Source organism: Microcaecilia unicolor, chromosome 1, assembly GCF_901765095.1.
Source record: "Microcaecilia unicolor chromosome 1, aMicUni1.1, whole genome shotgun sequence".
Taxonomy (NCBI): domain Eukaryota; kingdom Metazoa; phylum Chordata; class Amphibia; order Gymnophiona; family Siphonopidae; genus Microcaecilia; species Microcaecilia unicolor.
In genome coordinates this window covers 652,919,429-652,942,193 of record NC_044031.1, presented here as the reverse complement: position 1 = coordinate 652,942,193, position 22,765 = coordinate 652,919,429, and the positions used below count along the sequence as shown (strand labels likewise).

Here is a 22,765-nt window from a genome sequence, read left to right as displayed (position 1 = left end):
GGGACCCTACTTTTACTGCCTTTGTTTGTGCATTGCTTGAGGGGTTACCATTGTTTTCCGTATTATCAGACTTTTCATTTATCTGATCCGACAATGGATCGTTCCTGTTTAGGTCGCATACTCGAGACTTTACTGCAGTTTAATTTCATCTTTTTAATGAGGCTCATATTCAAACCTGGCCCTGATCTCCCTTTCTCTCTAGGAAAATGTAATCCGAGAGTTTAACCTGAATGAGCTATTCCAGAAGGCAAAAAAGCTTTCGAAGCAGCGAGAGGGAGCTGCTATGGAGCCTGTAATAGAGGAGGATCTCAGAGCCCCAGACACTCTGCAGTCTGGGGATAGCCTGGCCAATGGAGAGAGCAAGAAGGATAAATGACCCCCAGTAGATACCCATCCCTCACCACTGATACTCCAGCTTCTATCACTCCCCTGATGCAGCACTCACAGAACTTCGGTGGTGGGATAGATGGAGATTGTTTTAAGCTGTAGTATTTTCGCTAATCACTCAGGCAAGTCACACAGCAGAGAAAAAGTAATTTTGGGAAGTGAAAAAATGGGAAAAGAGCTTTAAGACAAAGATGCATTATCCTCTTGGAAGCATCTTGATGATGTCACCACAGCGTGTTCCCATCTTTTTCCCCTAGTCCCAGGGTCATTTCCAGTATCTGTGTGCCAACAAATTCCCAAACGCAAACAAACCTTTCATTAATGTCTATATGGACCTGCTTTGCGACTTCTAAGATCAGATCTGCCCAGTTATTTTTGACTGTAAAGCTTTTGTAGGTCTTAGTGACTGTAAAGGGAAATTTGAAGTGGAAGCTCAGGCTTTGGTCTTTCCTGAACAGCAGGTGCTGACCCTGAGTTTCTTTTATGATGTCACTGCAGAAAGTATTACATCATGAGCTCTGAATTCTATATTTTCTGTGCACCAACTGAATATGAACAAAAGAAGGGATTTTCATCTGGAAGCTGAGTAGGTCTGAGCTGAGAGTCACAAAGCAGCCAGAAAATGTTTGTGTTTACACAGCAATCTCTGAGCAGTAGGTAGAGGACCAGTGGAAGAGGGTGCACCCCAGGATGCTCTGCTTCCCAGTTTTTCCTTTCTAGGCTGTGCACTGCATTCTCTGCTGCAGCCATGGGATGGACATGTACAGGTGACTGCCTTTCTTTTATTACTTATTATTTATTTAGATTCTCTGGAAATCAAGTGAACTTAATGAGAAACAAATGAGCCGTTAACCATGACTGATTTTACAGAGGACTGGGGGTCGCCAGGAGAAGAGATTTTGACCAGGAAAGAACCTGGTGTGAGGAGGGAGGCCGTATGTAAGTGATTGCTTGTGATAACATAGCTAAAGACTTCTGGAATGAGTGTGATAAGGGGGAGTGGTGTTTTGGAACAGCTACAACTGGAGTCCACTTTTGCTCCAGAAGGTTGCCGCCTTCAGAGTGGAAACAGAAAGAATGAGCTATTCCTCATCTCATCCACTTACTTTGGCTTAGTCTGTAATAAATAAAACGATCAGATTTTTCTCCGGTGTGTATGTTTTCTATTTTTGTATACATATATTTGGAACAGAAGTGCTAGAACTGTAGAAACAGGCACCATTTACTGAGAACTGCTAGGAAGAGGCATATGATAGAAGAATCATTGACAGCAGAGGAGCCTGGAGTAGAAGGAGAGAAATGGCCTGTGACGTGGGGCATTGTGGGGGGAGTTGGAGGTGGAAGAAGAATCATGGACAGAAGAGTATGGGATGAGTGGAAAGAAAAGGTCAATGCTTGAAGATATGGAATGGAGGGCTGCAGATGAAGGAGGGGGTGAGCCACTGGAGATGTGAGACATGAGATAAAAGGGGGTGGGGTTAAGAGCACAGGCTGGAAGAGCTCTTGAGAGAGGGAGATATTGGAAAGGGCGAATTGCTGGTGAGAGATGTGGCATAAGTTGGAAGAGGAGTGGATAGCCACCAGCAGGAGAGCATGGGATGGAAAGGGAGAAGAGCATGTGAATAGATGGAGAGGGCCATTAACAGGAGATGTGTCTTGGGAGGGGAAGAGCTGGTACTTTGCAGTGTGGTATCAGCTCTTAGGCTGCCGGTCAGGAGGAATCAATAGTAGATGCTTTGAGAAGTGGATCTGGGCAAAACATGCGTGTCAGATGCTTTAACCCCTTAGTCTGACACACAAAAAGATGAGTACTTATTTATTGAGCTAAAAGTTAGAAAAATTAGATATAAAAAATCAGTTAAGATATTTTGATATATGGTAATCAGGTGAGCCGATGAAGAGGTGGGTGCTGGATACATTGCTATTTCCATGCATTAGCAATGAGCACCACTGAGGTCACCATTAAAATAGATGAACAATATAAGTGATTATGAACTGTGGTTTTGAATAAGCTGATGAATTAGGAGCCAGTCTCATACATTGGCGTTATAATTGTGGTTCCATACGTATATATTTACGATATTTGCCATTTTGATAGAACAGCTAACCAGCAGCGAAAGAATGGAGCAAAGACCATATCACCGCCCTGCAAACCTCCTAAGGTGAAACAGCCAAGGCCTCCACCCAAGATGCTGCCTGAGCCCTGGTCGAGTGGGCCTTCAGTCCTTGAGACACTAGTTGACCCATGTCAATGTAGGCAAATTCAATAGCCACCTTAATCACCCTCGCAATAGAAGCCATGGAATATAAGAACATAATAATAGCCATAGTGGGCCAGACCAATGGTCCATCTAGCCCAGTATTCTGTTTACAACAGTGGCCAATCCAGTTCACAAGTACCTGGCAGAAAGCCAAATAGTAGCAACATTCCATGCTACTAATCACAGGGCAAGCAGTGGCTTCTCCCTGTCTATCTCAATAGCAGACTATGGACTTTTCCTTCAGGAACTTGTCCAAACCTTTTTTAAACCCAGATTGAGTTCCAGAACATAACTATTTGTTGAGTGAAAAAATATTTCCTGCTATTTGGTTTTTAAAGTATTTCCATTGAGTGTCCCCTAGTCTTTGTACTAGTAGAAGATCAATTCACTTTTACTGGTTCTACTACTCAGGATTTTGTAGACCTCAGTCATATTTCCCCTCAGCAATCTCTTTTCCAAGCTGAAGAGTCCTAACCTCTTAGCCTTTCCTCATATGAGAGAACTTCCATCCCCTTTATCATTTTGGTCGCTCTTCTTTGAACCTTTTCTAATTCTGCTATATCTTTTTTGAGATACAGTGAACAGAACCAACACCGAACACAATACTCAAGGTGAGGTTGCAGTATGGAGCGATACAGAAGCACTATAGTATTAGTATTCACGGTCTTATAACCATCCCTTTCCTAATAATTCCTAGCATTCTGTTTGCTTTTTTGGCTGCCACCACACTCTGGGCAGAAGAGTTTGGCATATTGTCTTGACACCTAGATGTTTATTTTGAGTGCTGACTCCTAAGGTGGATCCTAGCATCAGGTAACTATGATTTGGATTATTCTTTCCAATGTGCATCACTTTGCATTTGTCTACATTAAATTTCATCCGCCATTTGGATGTCCAGTCTTCCAATTTCCTAAGGTCTTCCTGCAATTTTTCTATAGCCCACATGTGTAATTGAAAAGCAGCTCACAATTTGCATTCCACCACAAGACTATAAGATCTCAACAAGGGAACCCCCAGTGATCCACAATGAGACCAAACCCTTCCAGAATCAACACACACTCCCCTGGATCCTGTCAGCGCGTTCTCCGAGCCATTTGAGCTGCTGAGAGGGCTAACTTGTTCTCCGCCCAACACAGTGACACACCCTCCAGAGCTACTACTACACTCCTGGTCCCTCCCTACTTGTTGATATAAGCCACTATGGTGACATGGTCCAACATTACCCTTCTCTGCCAGGCTTGGGAAAAAAAGCCTGAGAGCCAAGCAGGTAGCTTGGATATCTAGGTGATTGATAGACCAAAGTACCTCCTTCAAAGAGCATTTGCCCTACATTACCTTGCCGTCACTGTGCTCCCCAGCCTACCAGGCTGGAATCTGTTGTGACCACTTCCCAGTGAGAGGGTCCAACAGAACTCCCCCCCCCCCCCCCCCCCAGCCAAATGAGCTGAATTCTTTCCACCATGCTAACACCTCCAGATATATGTATGAACTCTAATGCAGGCACATACCTATTTTATAAAATAAATACACAGATTTACAACAGCTCCACCCAGATGCAGACCTCGGGAACACCTATAGGCAAACCTCTTAAAATGACGACTTGTTTGGAGAGTGAGGCACTTGTGTTTGCCATTTAGGTGCTGGTAAAGAGCGATTTCAGATTTTTGCAGACATTATTAAGCTTATCTGATAAAGTTATTAGAAGCGGTTGTATCAGAAGTTAAGTACTTGAATTCGCCGGATTCTTAGAGCAGAAGGGAGCAAAAGGATCAGGCATCCATCTTTCTTCGAGCTCATCTTTGCCCCCCGACAGCTTATTTATTTCAAACCTTTCCATATGTACACATATATCATGAAATAAAACTGAAAATAACAGTGCCACGATAAGAGCTACTGGGGAACTGTTGTGCGCCAATCCAGAACGACCACTGGCCTTCCCCAAAAGCCGGCAGTAGTGCCACTCTGCGCCATTTCCGGTGCAGTGAAATTTTTTCTTTTTACTACTGAGTTGGCGCAGGAGACCTTACTGCCTTTGAAATAGGTGGCAGTAAGGGCTTTCCCTAGAAATGGCTGCACGGCAAGTGTGCACTTACTTCACAGCCATTTCTTTTTCTTTTTTTGCCTTTTATCTGCTGCAGAAAAAGGGGCCTCAGTACTGCAGGGCTCATGTTTCTGCAGCTTGGTAAGAGAGGCCCTAAAACAGCATAAAAGATTATTGTAGCTGGTAGAAACAGCAGTAATAAACTGTATTTTGTGCTCATTTTCTATACTGTTGTAGAGAATACAGTAATACATGGCCAAATTTCAGTGAGGATATCCTGTTTCCTGATCGGTTCATCTTAACTTGTTGTAATCTGCCTTGGGCAGCCTGCAGGCTTATTTTTGAAAGAGAAGGGTGCCCATCTTCCGACACAAATCGGGAGATGGGCATCCTTCTCTCAGGGTCGCCCAAATCGGCATAATTGAAAGCCAATTTTGGGCATCCTCAACTGCTTCCCGTCGTGGGGACGACCAAAGTTCACGGAGGCGTGTCGGCACCATAGCGAAGGCAGGACTGGGGTGTGATTAGGAGATGGGCGTCCTTGGCCAATAATGGAAAAAAGAAGGGTGTCCCTGATGAGCACTTGGCTGACTTTACTTGGTCCATTTTTTTCTTGCGACCAAGCCATGAAAAGGTGCCTGAACTGACCAGATGACCACCGGAGGGAATCTGAGATGACCTCCCCTTACTCCCCCAGTGGTCACCAACCCCCTCCCACCCTAAAAAAAAAGTCAAAAAAAATTTTGCCAGCATGAAATGTCATACCCAGCTCCATGACAGCAGTATGCAGGTCCCTGGAGCAGTTTTAGTGGGTGCAGTGCACTTCAGCCAGGCAGGCCTAGGCCCATCCCCCCCCATTACACTTGTGGTGGTAAATGTGAGCCCTCCAAAATCCACCTGAAACCCACTGTACCCACATGTAGGTGCCCCCCTTCACCCCTTAGGGCTATGGTAGTGGTGTACAGTTGTGGGGAGCTATGCACCTGGGAGCAATTTGTGAACTCCACTGCAGTGCCCCCTAGGGTGCCCGGTTGGTGTCCTGGCATGTCAGGGGGACCAGTGCACTACAAATTCTGGCTCCTCCCACAACCGGGGCGTCCTTGGTTTCCATTATGGCCGAAAACTGGGGACAACCATCTCGACATTTAGGTCGACCATCTCTAAGGTCGACCTAAATGTTGAGATTTGGGCGTCCCCGACCGTATTATCAAAACGAAAGATGGATGCCCATCTTGTTTCGATTAATAGAGGTTTCCCCGCCCCTTCGCGGGGCCGTCCTGCGAGGACGCCCTCATGAAAACATGGGCGCCCCATTCGATTATGCCCCTCCTGGTGTTATAAAGATGGAATATATTGAAATTAACTGGAAGTAAAATTAAACTCTCCTTTCATTGGGGCACATGGAGTCACATTTTCACTTCATCTCTTTTGTAGAAGTTTACATTTTAGATACACAAATGGATTCTGTTTTGAGATGTTTCTGGGACAAGTGGTTTTATAAGTCAAAATAATCAAAATAAATATTTTGTGTTATGCCGTTCTCTCATTTGTTTAAAAATAACTAAATGGGCTATAAGCCCCTAATACATTATATTGGTTTTCTTATGGTGACTTATATTGCGCCAGAACTGACAACTCTTACCTCTCCTTTCTAATGGATAATAAATGGTGCTCATTGTGAACACTATCCACCCTAAAAGGTTGTTTGTGGGATTAAATAAATATGTTTTTGTTTCTAGTCATGAATCCAAAGGTTATATAATCCTTTCAAGAAAGCCAGTTTATCATTTAACTTATTAGTGGAACATAACCACAGAGGCATGGTATGGTTGCATTTTCAATATGGCAACACTAGAACCCAGCTAAGGAACAGGTTATTTTGAGTTAGTCTTCACTGGACCAAACTTGCTTTCCTTGTGCCATCACCATCCAGTTGGATAGGCAGTGTCTTAAAAGGTGGAGAATAAAAGATTTATTTATTTTTTCACATGTATAACCCACATTATACCAAGCAAACTTGGATTCAATGTGGCTTACATTTGAAAATACTGTGCGACAAAATAATAGAATTCAGTAAAACCAAAGAGAGTAGAGGATGACACAACTTCCAAACCGATGGCGTTTGGTTTAGTTCTAGGCACTGTGCAATAGTGAGAAGTGTGGCCTGTTGATCTCTTGTGAATAATTCAGCAGTTGCCCCAGATACCAAACACAGTGCTGTAATCTCCAAAGTGTTTGTTGTGACCCCTGAGGCAGGTGGCTGTTTCCGCCAAAACATGGCCCTGTGTCCGATCTTATTCTGGTGCTTCAATAAAGAATTGTTCAGCTCTACTCCTGGTTTGGAAGTCGTTCTGTTATCCTGTACTCTTTGTTTTTTTCTTCCATCCCTGTAGAGGTTGGTTCCTGTTTCTCCTTTGGACATTAATAGAATTCAGTAACATCATGGGACCAAGTAGCTGGATATGACTGAAACATTTAACAAAGTTGAGATAAGCACACACACCTAAACTGGGCATTTAAAAGTCTGTCCTTTAATGATACCACATGTTCATAAATTATAGCCATAAGCATAGACAGTTAAAAGATAGAAAACAGAGAGTAGGGTTAAATGGTCAGTATTCTCAATGGAGAAGGGTAGTTAGTGGGGTTCCCCAGGGGTCTGTGCTGGGACCGCTGCTTTTTAACATATTTATAAATGACCTAGAGATGGGAGTAACTAGTGAGGTAATTAAATTTGCTGATAACACAAAGTTATTCAAAGTCATTAAATCACGGAAGAATTGTGAAAAATTACAAGAGGACCTTACGAGACTGTGAAGACTGGTTGTATAAATGGCAGATGATGTTTAATGTGAGCAAGTGCAAAGTAACGCATGTGGAAAAGAGGAACCCAAGTTATAGCTACGTCATGCTAAGTTTCACGTTAGGAGTCACAGATCAAGAAAGGGATCTAGGTGTCGTCGTCGATGATACGTTGAAACCTTCTGCTCAGTGTGCTGCTGTGGCTAAGAAAGCAAATAGAATGTTAGGTATTATTAGGAAAGGAATGGAAAACAAAAATGAGGGCATTATAATGCCTTGGTATCATTCCATGGTGCGACCGCACCTCGAATATTGTGTTCAATTCTGGTCGCTGCATCTCAACAAAGATATAGTGGAATTAGAAAAGGTACAGAGAAGGGTGACAAAAATGATAAAGGGGATGGGATGACTTCCCTATGAGAAAAGGCTAAAGCAGCCAGGGCTCTTCAGCTTGGAGAAAAGACGACTTCCTCAGCGACCCTCCAGACCGGTCAAGACGCGTGGGTTATGCTCGCCTACCAGCAGAGGGAGACTGAGAACACTAACTTCAACTATGTACATATAACCTGTGCCCATCCCACAAAAGCCAGTATTTTCTCAGTCTCAGCAGAGGGTAGACAGGCAGCCTGTGCAGCTTGTCCGGTCTGGTAGGAGTCAGGGATCAGGAGAGTTTTAGCCTGGTCTATTGTTCATTCCTGAGGAACATCCCTGTGCCTGGACTACTCTGTGTGCTGGGGGTTGGTGGTGCCAGTGGGGCCTGCCATTGTCCCCCCTGGGGTGTCACACCCGGGTGGCCGGGTCCCTCCCCCGAGCTAGCTCTCCAGTTTGGGCAGCTTTGTGCCTCGGCTGCACTTGTTATATTGCAGCCTTGAGTGCCAGGGATTTAATAGCAGCAGGGCTCAAATTGGGCTGCAATAAAGTTAAAAAAAAAAAAACTTCATAAAGACCCAGACAGTGTGGAGAGCGGTGCAGCTGCACTCCGGAGTGCCGGAGCTGGGCAGCCGTTCGAGTTGGGCTGTGAGTGACTTCTTTGGGGTGAGTCCCAGTTCTTTTACCTTTGGGGAGTTTTTGGCGCGAAGATGGCCTCGAAGCCGCTTCGCTGTCGTTTTTGCGCGCGTCGGGGGGTCGATGCGATTGGCGGTTCCTGCCGCTTTTGCGGGGAACCGAAGCCTCAGTCCTCAGCTCCGCCGGTGTTAGCGGCGGAGCTTCCCGCGCCAGCCTTGCAGGAGGTTGCAGGGGCTTCGGCTAGCGGTTCAGCGGCGGTCCCGGTTTTGGCGGGAACCGCCGCCATCTTGGATTTGGGCCCGAGAATACCGGATTTAGTCGGCGGTCCTCAGGGCAGCCCGGTGGCTGGTGCTTCTGGAGGGGACGTTTCGGGAAGGATGGGTTTCCCTCCGGAATTTGTTTGGTCCTTATTTCAAGCCTGGCAGGCGGGACCATCGCGCACGGAGCCCCTTAGTCTGGGGGGGGGGCTTGGGCGCTAAGAGGCCACGTGTTGAGTGGGCTGAGGACCTGGACTGTTTTTCTCCTCCAGAGTCAGAGGGCGACTTTAGTCCCCTGGAGGAGGAGGAGGGGTCCTTGTCCGGGCCAGATAGAGAGACAGTGCCCGGGGAGGATCCGTCGGTGGTCCGCATTTTTCACAGGGAGGAATTGGCGGATCTTATTGAGCAGGTGTCTGCTATGCTCAAGTTTGACCCGGCAGTAGATCCGGCTCCCTCTGAAAAGCAGGACCCGTTGGTTAAGGGGATCCGCAGGGTATCTCGGACTTTTCCTATGAATGCGGATCTTAGAGAGATGGTAACGCAGGAATGGCTCTCGCCAGAGGCGCCTTGTAAGGTGGCACGGGCCATGGCTAAGCTCTATCCCCTTCCGCAGGAAGATAGAGACTCTTTAAAGCCTCCGACTGTGGATGCCGTAGTGACGGCGGTGACTAAGGCTACTGCAATTCCTGTAGATGGAGGGGCTGCCTTGCGGGACCCTCAGGACAGGAAATTGGAGACATTCCTGAAGCGCAGTTTTGATTTATCGGCGCTGGCTTTGCAGGCTTCAGTTTGTGGAGGTCTGGTGGCTCGAGCATGTTTCCGCTGGGCTGAGCGGCTGCTAGATGCTCCGCAGGTTGATAGAGCCGCCTTAGTGCAGGATTTGGCAAAGTTGGAGATGGGCTCGTCCTTCTTGGCAGATGCGCTATATGATTTGTTGCGTGCATCGGCGAAGAACATGACCCTCGCAGTGGCGGCTCGAAGGGCCCTGTGGTTGCGGGGCTGGCTGGCAGATGCTGCGTCCAAGGCAAAGTTGTGTTCGCTTCCCTTTAAGGGCGCTTTGCTTTTTGGAGACGAATTGGATAAGTTGGTTAGGGGTCTTGGTGATACTAAGATCCCGCGGCTTCCAGAGCTTCGGCCCAAGGCGTCTAGGGGCTCCGCGGTGCGAGGCCGTTTTCAGGAAGCTAGACGGTATCGGCCGGGTAGGTCCTCGGGGGGGTTCCGGGGTCGTTATTTTCAGAGAACCCAGCCCTTTCGTGGGGGCCGCTGGGGGGGGCGAGCTGCCTCTTCTGGAGCGGCCAGTACGTCCCGTGGGTCGCAATGATGGTTTGGGGGTCCAGCCTCTGGTTCGTGTGGGGGCTCGCTTACGCTTGTTTTACCAGAGGTGGGCCCAAATCACGTCAGACCAGTGGGTACTGCAGATAGTGCGAGACGGGTACGCGCTGGAGTTCGACGGTCCTCTGTCCGATTTCTTTCTCGTCTCTCCCTGTCATTCAAGGCACAAGGCAAGGGCAGTGCGAGACACTCTGTCACGTCTGGTAGTTAGGCGCTGTGGTGCCTGTTCCGCCAGAAGAACGAGGTACCGGTTGTTACTCCATTTACTTCGTGGTTCCAAAGAAAGAGGATTCTTTTCGGCCCATTTTAGACCTCAAGAGGGTCAATGCGGCTCTAAAGATCCCTTCCTTTCGGATGGAAACATTGCGCTCGGTCATTGTAGCGGTTCAGGAAGGGGAATTTCTGACTTCATTGGATTTGACAGAAGCTTATTTACACATCCCCATTCTAGAGGCGCACCAGCGTTTTCTTCGTTTTGTGGTGTTAGGGAGTCACTTTCAGTTTTGTGCGCTCCCATTCGGCCTGGCTACAGCTCCTCGCACTTTCTCCAAGGTGATGGTGGTCGTGGCAGCGGCGTTACGGTTGCAGGGCATTTTGGTGCATCCGTATCTCGACGACTGGTTAATTCGAGCCAAGACGCAGGCGGAGAGCGAGGAGGCTACCGCCCGGGTGGTGTCCTTTTTGCAGTCGCTGGGTTGGGTTGTCAATCTGGCCAAGAGTCACCTAGTCCCGTCACAGTCTCTAGAATATCTGGGAGTTCGGTTCGACACGGAGCGAGGCCGGGTGTTTTTGACGGCTCCTCGCATTTCCAAACTGCAGATTCAGATACGTCAGCTCCGAGCTCAGAGGGCGCCTGCGGCGCGGGAGTATCTTCAGGTGTTAGGTCTGATGGCGGCATCTATAGAGGTAGTACCTTGGGCCAGGGCCCACATGAGACAGTTGCAGAGTTCGTTGTTGACTCGTTGGTCCCCTCAGTCCCAGGAGTTGGAGGAGCGGTTAGCGCTGCCGGAGAGGGTTCGGCGCAGCCTCCGCTGGTGGCTTCACACTCCGAATCTAGCGAAGGGTATGCCGCTAGAGGTGCCGAATTGAGTGGTACTGACCACGGATGCGAGTCTGTTAGGCTGGGGGGCGCATTGTCTAGGGCAGGTGGCCCAAGGGCGCTGGACGTCGGAAGAGGCGGCGTGGTCCATCAACCGCCTGGAGACTCGGGCAATTTGGTTGGCTCTTCGGTCCTTCCAGAGTCTGCTAGAGGGCAAGGCGGTCAGAGTTCTTTCCGACAATGCCACGGCCGTCGCTTATGTGAATCGGCAGGGGGGGACGAAGAGCCCGGGATTAGCCGTAGAGGCAGCGGAGTTGTTGGGGTGGGCAGAGGCTCATCTTCAGGCTCTTTCGGCAGGCCACGTAGCAGGAGTGGACAATGTGGACGCGGATTATCTGAGCAGGCACATGTTGGATCCCGGAGAGTGGGCTCTCCATCCCTCAGTGTTCGAGCGGATAGTGTTGCAGTGGGGTCGGCCGGTGTTGGATCTCATGGCATCGGCCGACAATGCGCAGGTCGCGCGGTACTTCAGTCGTCGAAGAGATGCTCGAGCCGAGGGTCTCGACGCGTTGGTTCTGCCGTGGCCGACTCAGCAGTTGCTCTATGTGTTTCCGCCGTGGCCGCTGGTGGGCCGCGTGGTACAGCGGATCGGTCGTCATCCCGGCTTAGTGATTCTGATAGCGCCCAATTGGCCTCGTCGGCCATGGTATGGAGATCTGGTGCGGTTGTTAGTGCAGGATCCTTTTCCCCTGGGGTCTCGGGTGAGACTGGTGCAGGGGCCGATCGAGATGGCCGACCCCTCTCCATTCTTGCTTACGGCTTGGCTCTTGAAAGGCACAGATTGAGAAAGAAGGGTTTCTCGGCCAGGGTCATTGATACAATGTTGCGTTCGCGTAAGAAGTCCACGTCGTTGGCTTATGTGCGGGTGTGGCGCATCTTTGAGAGTTGGTGTCTTGAACGGAATGTTGTCCCTTTGCTGGCTTCGGTGATGGAGGTTTTGGAGTTTTTGCAGGATGGTTTGGACAGGGGGCTCTCCCTTTCTTCCCTGAAGGTGCAGGTTGCTGCTTTGTCTTGTTTCAGAGATAAGATTGGAGGAGTCTCCTTGGCAGCTTCTCCGGACGTAGGGCGGTTCCTGAGGGCAGTGAAGTTGATTCGGCCGCCCCGTCGTCCGATGGTTCCGCCTTGGGATTTGAATTTGGTCTTGGAGACTCTGGTGGGTCCTCCGTTTGAACCATTGGCGTCCATCACATGTAAGGATCTTACCTTGAAAACAGTTTTTCTGGTGGCCATTGCTTCCGCTCGGAGAGTTTCAGAGTTGCAAGCCTTGTCTTGTAGGGAGCCTTTTCTGTCCTTTGCGAAAGAGAAAGTGACTTTGAGGACGGTTCCTTCCTTTGTTCCTAAGGTGGTTTCAGCGTTCCATGTGAATCAAGTGATTTCGTTACCGGTGTTGGGGGATCGTTCGGGGGATGCCTCTCAGCGTCGGTTGGCTAAGTTGGATGTTCGGCGCGCCTTGCGGTCCTATTTGAGCAGAACGCGAGAATTCCGGGCTTCGGATAGGTTGTTCGTTTTGTTTGGAGGTCCCAAGAGAGGAGCTGCGGCCTCCAAGGGGACTCTGGCCAGGTGGTTGAAGGAGGCTATTGCCTCGGCTTATTTGTTGAGGCGGCGTTCGGTGCCCCCGTTACTTAAGGCGCATTCAACTCGGGGGGTTGCGGCTTCCTGGGCGGAGAGTAGTTTTGTTCCTCCGCAGGACATTTGTAAAGCAGCGGCATGGTCGTTCCTTCATTCCTTTGTGAAGCATTATAGGATTGATATTCAGGCAAAAGAGGATGCATGTTTTGGAGCGGCTGTGCTGTCTTCTGCGTTGCGAGGGTCCCACCCTTAAGTTTCTACTGCTTTGGTACTTCCCATGCGTCTTGACCGGTCTGGAGGGTCGCTGAGGAAGGTGAAATTAGGCCTTACCTGCTAATTTTCTTTCCTCTAGACCCTCCAGACCGGTCAAGAGCCCGCCCTATGGATTTCAGAGATATTGTTCGTATCAGAAGTATTTGAGCCGTGTTCTGCTATGACTATTCCTTTTATCTTTCACTGGGTCGGAGAGTTTTCTTCGTCCATAGTACTTGACAGAGCGGGGCGCTTGACGTTCCGTCTGTCTGAGCACACTGTTGGTGTTGACTATTGGTTTTCCAGGTACAGGGGTTTTCTAGATTCAGAGTTCAGGTTGCAGGGGGTTTTCTCTGCTTTGCTAAGCGTATACTGGCTTTTGTGGGATGGGCACAGGTTATATGTACATAGTTGAAGTTAGTGTTCTCAGTCTCCCTCTGCTGGTAGGCGAGCATAACCCACGCGTCTTGACCGGTCTGGAGGGTCTAGAGGAAAGAAAATTAGCAGGTAAGGCCTAATTTCACCTTAGGGGTTGATATGATAGAGGTCTATAAAATAATGAGTGGAACGAGTAGACGTGAAGCGTCTGTTTACACTTTGCAAAAATACTAGGACTAGGGGGCATGCGATGAAGCTACAAAGTAGGAAATTTAAAACAAATCGGAAAAAATGTTTCTTCACTCAATGTGTAATTAAACTCTGGAATTTGTTGCCAGAGAATGTGGTAAAGGCGGTTACCTTAGCAGAGTTTATAAACGGTTTGGACGGCTTCCTAAAGGAAAAGTCCATAGACCATTATTAAATTGGACTTGTGGAAAATCCACTATTTCTGGGATAAGCGGCATAAAATGTTTTGAACTTTTTTGGGATCTTGCCAGGTATTTGTGACCTGGATTGGCCACTGTTGGAAACAGGATGCTGGGCTGCATGGACCTTTGGTCTTTCCCAGTATGGCAATACTTATGAGAGACATCCCGAGTGCAAGAGGTTATGGCTCTTCAGCTTGGAAAAGAGACGGATGAGGGGAGATATGATTGAGGTCTACAAAATCCTGAGTGTTGTAGAACGAGTAGAAGTAAATCAAATTTTTACTCATTCCAAAAGTACAAAGACTAGGGGACACTCGAAGTTACAAGGAAATAATTTTAAAACAAATAGGAGGAAATATTTTTTCACTTAACGAATAGTTAAGCTCTGGAACTCCTTGCCAGAGGATGTGGTAACAGCAGTTAGCATATCTGGATTTTAAAAAGGTTTGGACAAATTCCTGGAGGAAAAGGCCATAGTCTGCTATTGAGACAGACATGAGAAGCTTGTAATATGGAGTGTTGCCACAATTTGGGTTTCTGTCAGGTACTTATGACCTGGCTTGGCCACTGTTTGGAAAACAGGATACTGGGGGCCAGATGGACCGCTGGTCTGACCCAGTATGACTACTCTTATGTTTATGGTGAGCTGGTCCTGGCTACAGGATTACTTCCAACTTCACCAGGGTGATGCTCTCCTTTTAGGAGACCTCCCTCCTCCAAGATAGCACAGGGTTTGCCAGAGTGGAGGTGGGACTTCTCTACAACATCCCTGTAGGTCTCCTCTATGTACCTCTCTGTCTCCCTTAGCTCCTCCGTCTTCTACTCTAGCCTCAAGAGAACAGACTCATTCTCTGAGAGCTAGGAGCTCCTTGCATCTAGCACACACATATAACCTCTCCCTAACTGGGAGATAATCATACATTTGACACTCAGTGCAAAAGACTGGATAGCATCCCTCTCACTGCTGGACTGCTGTCTGCATCTTAGTATTAGAGAGCTGTTTAATTAAAACTTCTTAAGGTATTAGGGATATTAGATGAATATAAAGAGCCTTAAGATTAAATGGTATAATGTGTAATTTGTTTAGTGTTTGCTTCTCATAAACTAATAGAATGTAATTAAAACTCTAAAGAAAACATTGCTCTTGTTATCCTAATTATAATAAAGGATATTCTGTTCTGATGGTGCCTCTCTATACATCCGTTTGCTGCACAAACCAGCAGCATAATTCTATAACTGAGATTAAATAAAAATTCTGCCAACAAGGATGCAGCAGCTCATAGATTTTGTTGGGTACACCAATATGGTGGCTGTGCAGGGGATACAGCTTTAGCTTTTTGATAACCTTCTTGGCTGCATCAGCCCGAGCACAGAGCAAGTGCGGCTGAGTTGAATTATTGGAGGAAGAAGGAGGGGGTATTTGGACATCTTGGAGAACCCTTGGTAGGTAGTTGACCACTGAGAAGCTTGTACAGTCCCACATGAATCCCACAGAAACTATTTCTATCCCCGTGACATTCCCAAAAACCCCATCCCATGCCAAAGAGGTTAGAGTGAGAACAGGAGATGATATAATAGTAAATACAAAAATAAAGAGTGAATTCAGGTATAAACAAGTTACAAATGTATAATAGTAACAAGAACAGTGGCCTAGTGGTTAGGGTGGTGGACTTTGGTCCTGGGGAACTGAGTTTGATTCCCACTTCAGGCACAGGCAGCTCCTTATAACTCTGGGCAAGTCACTTAACCCTCCATTGCCCCATGTAAGCCACATGCCATGAGTGGGAAAGCACGGGGTACAAATGTAACAACAAAAAAAAAACCAGTACAACAAAGTGCTACAGGGAAAACATGAGTTTGGGGAATGTATATCTAGGATAAAAGTGTAAATATTCTTGGTTAACATAATGCTGACCTCTGTGAGTTATTTGCTAGATAAATAATTATCTAAAGTTTTCCACTTCAACTACTTATGAGATTTCTGGAGGGTGCGACACCTTAAATTATTTTCTGATGAGTTCATCTTAACTTGTTGTAATCTGCCTTGGGACGCCTGTTATAAAGATTGGAAGTAAAATTAAACACTCCTTTCATTGCGGCACATGGAATCACATCTTCACCTCATCTCTTTTGATTATTCTATTTTGAGCATGTTCAGAGCCAAGTGGTTTTCATAAGTCAAAATAATAAAAATAAATATTTTCTTTCATTCTATAAGCCCCTCTTGCAGTCTATTATTTTTCTTATATTTTGTCCTTATGATGACTTATACTGTGCCAAAACTAGACATACAGTGAGACAGAATAATAGAATTCAGTAACATCCAAAATGTATTAATTAAGATTATAATTGTGTTCACATTTGGGTAATTGAGAAAATGTTGTTGAAAAATGACTTGAAGAAGAAATAAATATATATCACAGAACTGAAAAATGTTGGCACATTTAGACTGACTATGGACTTCTGCATGAAAGTAGCTCTGCCCTCATTATTTAATATCTCTTTTAAATATTAGTAATAAACAATAGTAAGTGCATTTTTATAATAAATCACTGCATTCCACAAAACCAAAAGGAGCCAGCTCCCACAAACCATCTTTCTGTTTTGATCTAAGCACAGGAAAAAAAAACATTTTTTTAATGCTCCCAGATTTCAACCTAATTCATGTTGAATATGGCATATAAATGTCATAAAATAGATAGATTAGATATTCTGAATGTTGATTACCTGATTCTCACAACATGATGTCAGTTTTAGTGGCCCTTTACCAAGAGAAAAAAATCTGCATGAATATAACGCATGCTAGGCAGTGGCGTAGCCAAGGGTGGGCCCAGGCCCATCCAGTTTGGGCTTAGGCCCACCCAGTGGCAGCACACTTATGATGTGGCTGGCAGGGATCCCGAAGCCCCTCCAGCTGAAAACTTTCAATAACTGTCCCTCCTGCCAACCTTGTAAATAGCAGATCTTCGCCTGCAGCGAGCAGCGACTGATACATACTTATCGCACCAGCCCCACAGCCTCCCCTCTGATGTATTCCCACCTATGTGGAAACAGGAAGTTGCATCAGAGGGAAGGCTGTTGTGCCAACATAAGCAGTGTGTATTAGTTGCTGCTCACTGCCGGTGAAAATCTGCTATTTAAAAGGTATACGGGGGAGGGGGATGTTTGAGAGACCATATGGCATGCTGGCAAGAGAGGGCGAGACCAAATCACTTGTGGGACAAGGCGGAGTTCTTCTGCCCACCCATCTTGGGTTCAGGCCCACCCAAAATTGGGTGTCTGGCTACGCCCTTGATGCTAGGGTGTCCCTATAACCAACCCCTCCAAATGACACACCGAATATGATTTATAATATGTACTCTACCTATGAAACGTTATTGCCGGCATGTTTGAAAATTTATGTGAGACTAAATAAAAATGCTACCAGCAACAATAAAGAACGACAAACGTGGTGGATGCGACTGGCGCTATAGAAGTGATTTATAGTAGGAGTAGGATGCAGCAGCTCATACGTTTGCTTGCTTTGCTTTGAGTGAACGCAAAAGGACGGCTGCGCGAGGAAGGGGAAACTGATACTAACCAAATTAGCTTCAACTTTGTGACGTCATGCCGACCCTCTGCTCAATCAAACGTCCTTGCTTGCTTCCCCCGTCTGCGATATACCCTGCAGCTCCGAGTCTGGCCGCTGGCGGCGTCCGCCTTCCTGTGACCCAGCTTTTTCAATTCTGCGTCCTCTTTTTCTCTGTCGTTAACTTTCTGCTTCTGGCGAGGCGGGAAGTATTCGAGGGAGCGGCCCATAATTGAAGTGGAAGAAGCAAAGCTGCTGCGAGTAGTGGTGGTGGGCGACTTTCTCGGGTATGAGTTTGACGGTAGGATGTGATGTGAGGTGGGGTTGTTCAGCTAGAGGTGCCTTATCGCGTGCAGCGGGAGCATGAACGAGAGAGGTAGAGACTGCAGACCACAGGGAGGGGAGAGCGGTTCCCGAATGCATGTTGGAGAGAGGTGCTCGGTGTGTGAGGGCAGTCGAATGTGTGTGACATGGTGTCTTCTAGGCAAACGGAATTACAAACCGCTGCATACAATTGGGTACATTCAATCCTGGGTTTACTCCACCAGGTGACTCTGGAACCAGTTGGCACCCCTGGCCATAGGAGCCAACTTTTCAAAATTATTGGGGGTGCTAAACCCAGTGGATATAATCCTTCCCTAGACACAAGGAATTTTCTCAATATTGGGGGTGCTCAAGCACCCACAGAGTCGGCTCCTATGCCCCTGGCTAGATATGTTAATAGCAGAAGCGTTTATAGCCCCTGAGGGCGAGGAGGAAGATGGAGCCATATATTCACAACTACGTCTTCTAGTGGCCAGATTTAGGGTCTGCAATTGGGAAGATTCAATGACTGGTCTAAGTTAGTTGCGGAGTTTTAAATGAAAGCCCAGACCCCTATTCTGGTTTCTGTTGATTGATTTAGGGTTATCATTAGAAATCAAACAAAATAAAACATGGATAAGATGATACCTTTTTTATTGGACATAACTTAATACATTTCTTGATTAGCTTTCGAAGGTTGCCCTTCTTCGTCAGATCGGAAATAAGCAAATGTGCTAGCTGACAGTGTATATAAGTGAAAACATTCAAGCATTACTATGACAGTCTGACAGGGTGGGAGGATGGGGGTGGGTAGGAGGTATGCATGGGGACATCAAAGCATATCATTGATATTCTAACAGGATGGGTGTGGATAGGTGAGGGGTGGGGTGATCAACAGAGACATACAGCTTTATGGTTTATAGTGGGCTAGGAACCCCAGGTCCTTGTTAAGTCCTTTCTGTTGGGTGTTAAAATATTCAATCATTCTGACTTCAAAGGTCTTACGTTCTTGTATGGTTTTAAAGTTACCTTTCAGTATTCTCACTGTGAAATCACTGGTACAGTGTCCTGGTTCTGTGAAGTGCTGTCCCACCGGGGTGGGGGCCCTACTGGCTGTATTGTTCATGTGATGTCTATGTAAATTGAATCTTGTCTTAAGCATCTGGCCTGTTTCTCCAATATAGCATCCTTCGTTACATTTTTTACATTGAATGATATATACCACATTGGAAGATGAGCAAGTGAAAGATCCCTTTATGTTGAATATCTTTCCTTTGTGGGTAACTGTGGGGTCCTGTGAAATATTTTGGCATAGTTTGCAACTGGATAAATTACAGGGACGTGTGCCCTTCTGTTCCTTTTCAGTCTGTGATGGAAGTTTACTTCTGATTAGCTTGTGTTTTAAGTTGGGTGGTTGTCGGAAGGCCAGTACTGGTGGGGATGGGAATATCTCTTTCAGTAATTCATCCTCCTGGAGTATAGGTTGTAGATCTCTTATGATTTTCCTCAGTTTTTCCAGCTCTGGATTGTATGTCACTACAAGGGGAATTCTGTCTGTGGATTTTTTCTCTTTGTACTGTAGCAGATTCTCCCTGGGTGTTTTGAGGGAGGAGGCAATATTCTTGGAGATTATTTTGGGGTTGTAGCCTTTCTGTTTGAAGGCTGCAGTCAGGCTTTTAAGGTGTCTGTCTCTGTCCCCTGGGTCAGAGCAGATACGGTGGTATCTTGTGGCTTGGCTGTAAATGATGGATCTTTTTGTATGTGAAGGATGGAAGCTGGAGTTGTGGAGGTAGCTGCATCTGTCTGTGGGTTTCTTGTATATAGATGTTTGTATACAGCCATCACTGATTGAGACCGTGGTGTCCAAAAAATTGACTTTTTCTGGGGAGTAGTCAATTTTGAATCTGATTGTAGGATGGTATGTATTGAAGGCAGAATAAAATTGTTTCAGAGTTTCTTCACCCTCCGTCCAAATCATAAAAATGTCATCGATGTACCGGTAGTATTTTAGAGGTTTGGTCTGGTGTGTATTCAGAAATGTCTCTTCCAGCTCAGCCATAAAAAGGTTGGCATATTGGGGTGCTGTCCTGGTGCCCATTGCAGTGCCCATTATTTGCAGATAGATATCATTGTTAAAGCGGAAGTAGTTGTGAGTTAAAATGAATTTGATTAATTTTGTAATAGTTTCTGGTGAGTATTGATGGTCCAGTTACCCACAAAGGAAAGATATTCAACATAAAGGGATCTTTCACTTGCTCATCTTCCAATGTGGTATATATCATTCAGTGTAAAAAATGTAACGAAGGATGCTATATTGGAGAAACAGGCCAGATGCTTAAGACAAGATTCAATTTACATAGACATCACATGAACAATACAGCCAGTAGGGCCCCCACCCCGGTGGGACAGCACTTCACAGAACCAGGACACTGTACCAGTGATTTCACAGTGAGAATACTGAAAGGTAACTTTAAAACCATACAAGAACGTAAGACCTTTGAAGTCAGAATGATTCAATATTTTAACACCCAACAGAAAGGACTTAACAAGGACCTGGGGTTCCTAGCCCATTATAAACCATAAAGTTGTATTTCTCTGTTGATCACCCCACCCCTCACCTATCCACACCCATCCTGTTAGAATATCAATGATATGTCCCCATGCATACCTCCGACCCACCCCCATCCTCCCACCCTGTCAGACTGTCATAGTAATGCTTGAATGTTTTCACTTATATACACTGTCAGCTAGCACATTTGCTTATTTCCGATCTGACGAAGAAGGGCAACCTTCGAAAGCTAATCAAGAAATGTATTAAGTTATGTCCAATAAAAAAGGTATCATCTTATCCATGTTTTATTTTGTTTGATTTCTGTTGATAACCTTAAGAGTGGACTAACACGGCTACCACACTCCTCTACTTATTGATTGATTTGGAAGCCCAAAGGAACAGGAGAAACCTGCAGGACTGTACCTCACCCCTGGATATATCAACTGCTTCAATTTGTGAGAGAAGAATTTGGGTGAGGTGTAAAGAGAGTAAGAGATTTAAGACGTGATTGAATATGAGTTGCTGTCTTTGCAGAAATATAATGGCTCCAAAGGGCAGGAAGAGGAAGGCTCTGAGCCCTGCACCAAAAAATGGGAATGCAGATACACAAGCCAGCGGTACTGAGGCGAGGGCACAGAAAACCCCCCACTTAGGTGGTGAGACTATGGCCAGTCACATCATTATTGAACACTGGTGAGTGAGTGTTATCCCCAGTATCTCATGAGTTATGTTACAAACTCAATCTTGAGATTTGGTACAAAAATAATGCCTTATTCTTGAAGCAGACCTCTTGCAGTTCTCTATGTTCATTCCCACCTTAGTAATTCCCTTATCCCATATTTGTCCTGTTTATGTATCCTAAATAGATTGTAAGCTCTGTCAAGCAGGGACTGTCTCTTCATGTTCAGTGTACAGCGCTGCATACATCTAGTACCACTATTGAAATAAGTAGTAGTAGTTCGAATTTCCCAGCTTCTCTCCCCTTTCTCATCTATGCACACTGCTTGCTCCTTGTTATTCTTTCCTTCCCTGTACCATGTCCCCTACCCCCAATGGAACCTCCTTTCCTCCAGCAGAATAATCAGTTAATGTTTCACTTTCTTACCAGTAAAAGCTGACGTGTTTATGGGCGCAATGCTGATGCAGTGAGTCAGGCACTGCGCCAAGACTTTCCCGATCTTAAGGTGGAGGTGAATCCAAACAAGCCAAGAAGAAATAGTTTTGAGGTGACCCTGGTAAAGGAAAGTGGAACCTGTAAGTATATATATATATATATTTATTTATTTATTTGCTGCATTTGTATCCCACATTTTCCCACCTCTTTGCAGGCTCAGCGTGGTAATCGCCATTATCGGAATGAGAAATACAGAATATTATTGTGTTTAAGGTACAGAAAATGTAGTAGAAATGAGTAGATATACAATTCATTTCAGATATTTGAGAACAAGGATAAAGTATAACATTCAATAATATCAATGAGATTAAAGTAAACAAATAAAAAGAGTTCAATGTTAGTTTGCTCTGGTAAAGTTGTGATGATAGTTCATTGAGACGGGTCCAAATGATAAGTCTCTTTGAACAGGTAAGTCTTTAATAGTTTCCGGAAGGCTAGCAATTCGTGCGTTACTTTTATGGAACTTGGTAATGCATTCCAAAGTTGCGTGCAGATATAGGAGAAGCTAGATGCATAAATTGATTTATATTTGAGGCCTTTGCAGTTGGGGTAAATGTGCGTGATGATTTATTTGTATTCCTTGCTGGTAGGTCTAAGAGGTGTAACATATAAACCGGGGCCTCGCCATGGCCAATTTTATGAACCAGGGTACAGGTTTTAAATGTAATTCGATCTCTTAATGGGAGCCAGTGTAATTTTTCTCTGAGGGGTTTGGCTCTTTCGTATTTCGCTTTCTCCGAGGACAAGCAGGCTGCTTGTTCTCACGACTGGGTTGACGTGCACGGCAGCCCCCACCAACCGGAACAAAACTTCGCGGGCGGTCCCGCACGCAGGGCACGCCCACCGCACATGCGAGGCCATTTTCCCGCCCGTGCACGACCGTTCCTGCTCAGTTTTTTTTGATTCTGCGCTGAAGAGAGACGTGTTATCGTCTCTCTCTCTGTCAGCCCCGGAAACCGGATAGTTTTTTTTCTCTTTTCGTGCGCGTTCGCGCCTCTTTTCTTTCTTCTGTTTAAAAAAAAAAAAAAAAAGTTTGTCCCCTCGTCGTCTTTAGCCGCAGGGGCGCCTCACGGTCGTTTCTTTTTTCGGGTGTGCTTTTCACCGCCACCATCGACGACTTTGACTTCGCCGACTCGATTTTTCCGTCAATGTCCTCGAAGGTCCCGAACGGATTCAAAAAGTGTGGTCGGTGCGGCCGGCAGATCTCGCAAACCGATACCCACGCTTGGTGTCTCCAGTGCCTTGGGCTGGAACATAATACCAAGACGTGCACCTTGTGTCTCGGCTTGCGGAAGCGGACACAGGTGGCGAGGCAAGTTCTTCGGGACCGTCTTTTTGGAACTTGCACCAGCCCC

At 46.2% G+C, this 22,765-nt stretch overlaps 2 protein-coding genes across 2 annotated transcripts in view; both read left to right on the top strand.

Annotated features, from left to right (window-relative positions):
• The window catches only part of TMX2 (thioredoxin related transmembrane protein 2), a 42,335-nt gene extending 40,802 nt beyond the window's left edge, over nt 1–1,533 (top strand). Inside the window, exon 8 of the mRNA XM_030186137.1 lies at nt 203–1,533. Coding sequence (XP_030041997.1) covers nt 203–376 — 174 coding nt within the window. The 3' untranslated portion in view covers nt 377–1,533. The remainder of the gene's footprint in view (nt 1–202) is intronic.
• The window catches only part of SELENOH (selenoprotein H), a 38,509-nt gene continuing 16,803 nt past the window's right edge, over nt 1,060–22,765 (top strand). Inside the window, exons 1-5 of the mRNA XM_030186150.1 lie at nt 1,060–1,065; nt 9,026–9,033; nt 17,627–17,669; nt 20,771–20,929; nt 21,345–21,490. Coding sequence (XP_030042010.1) covers nt 20,778–20,929; nt 21,345–21,490 — 298 coding nt within the window. The 5' untranslated portion in view covers nt 1,060–1,065; nt 9,026–9,033; nt 17,627–17,669; nt 20,771–20,777. The remainder of the gene's footprint in view (nt 1,066–9,025; nt 9,034–17,626; nt 17,670–20,770; nt 20,930–21,344; nt 21,491–22,765) is intronic.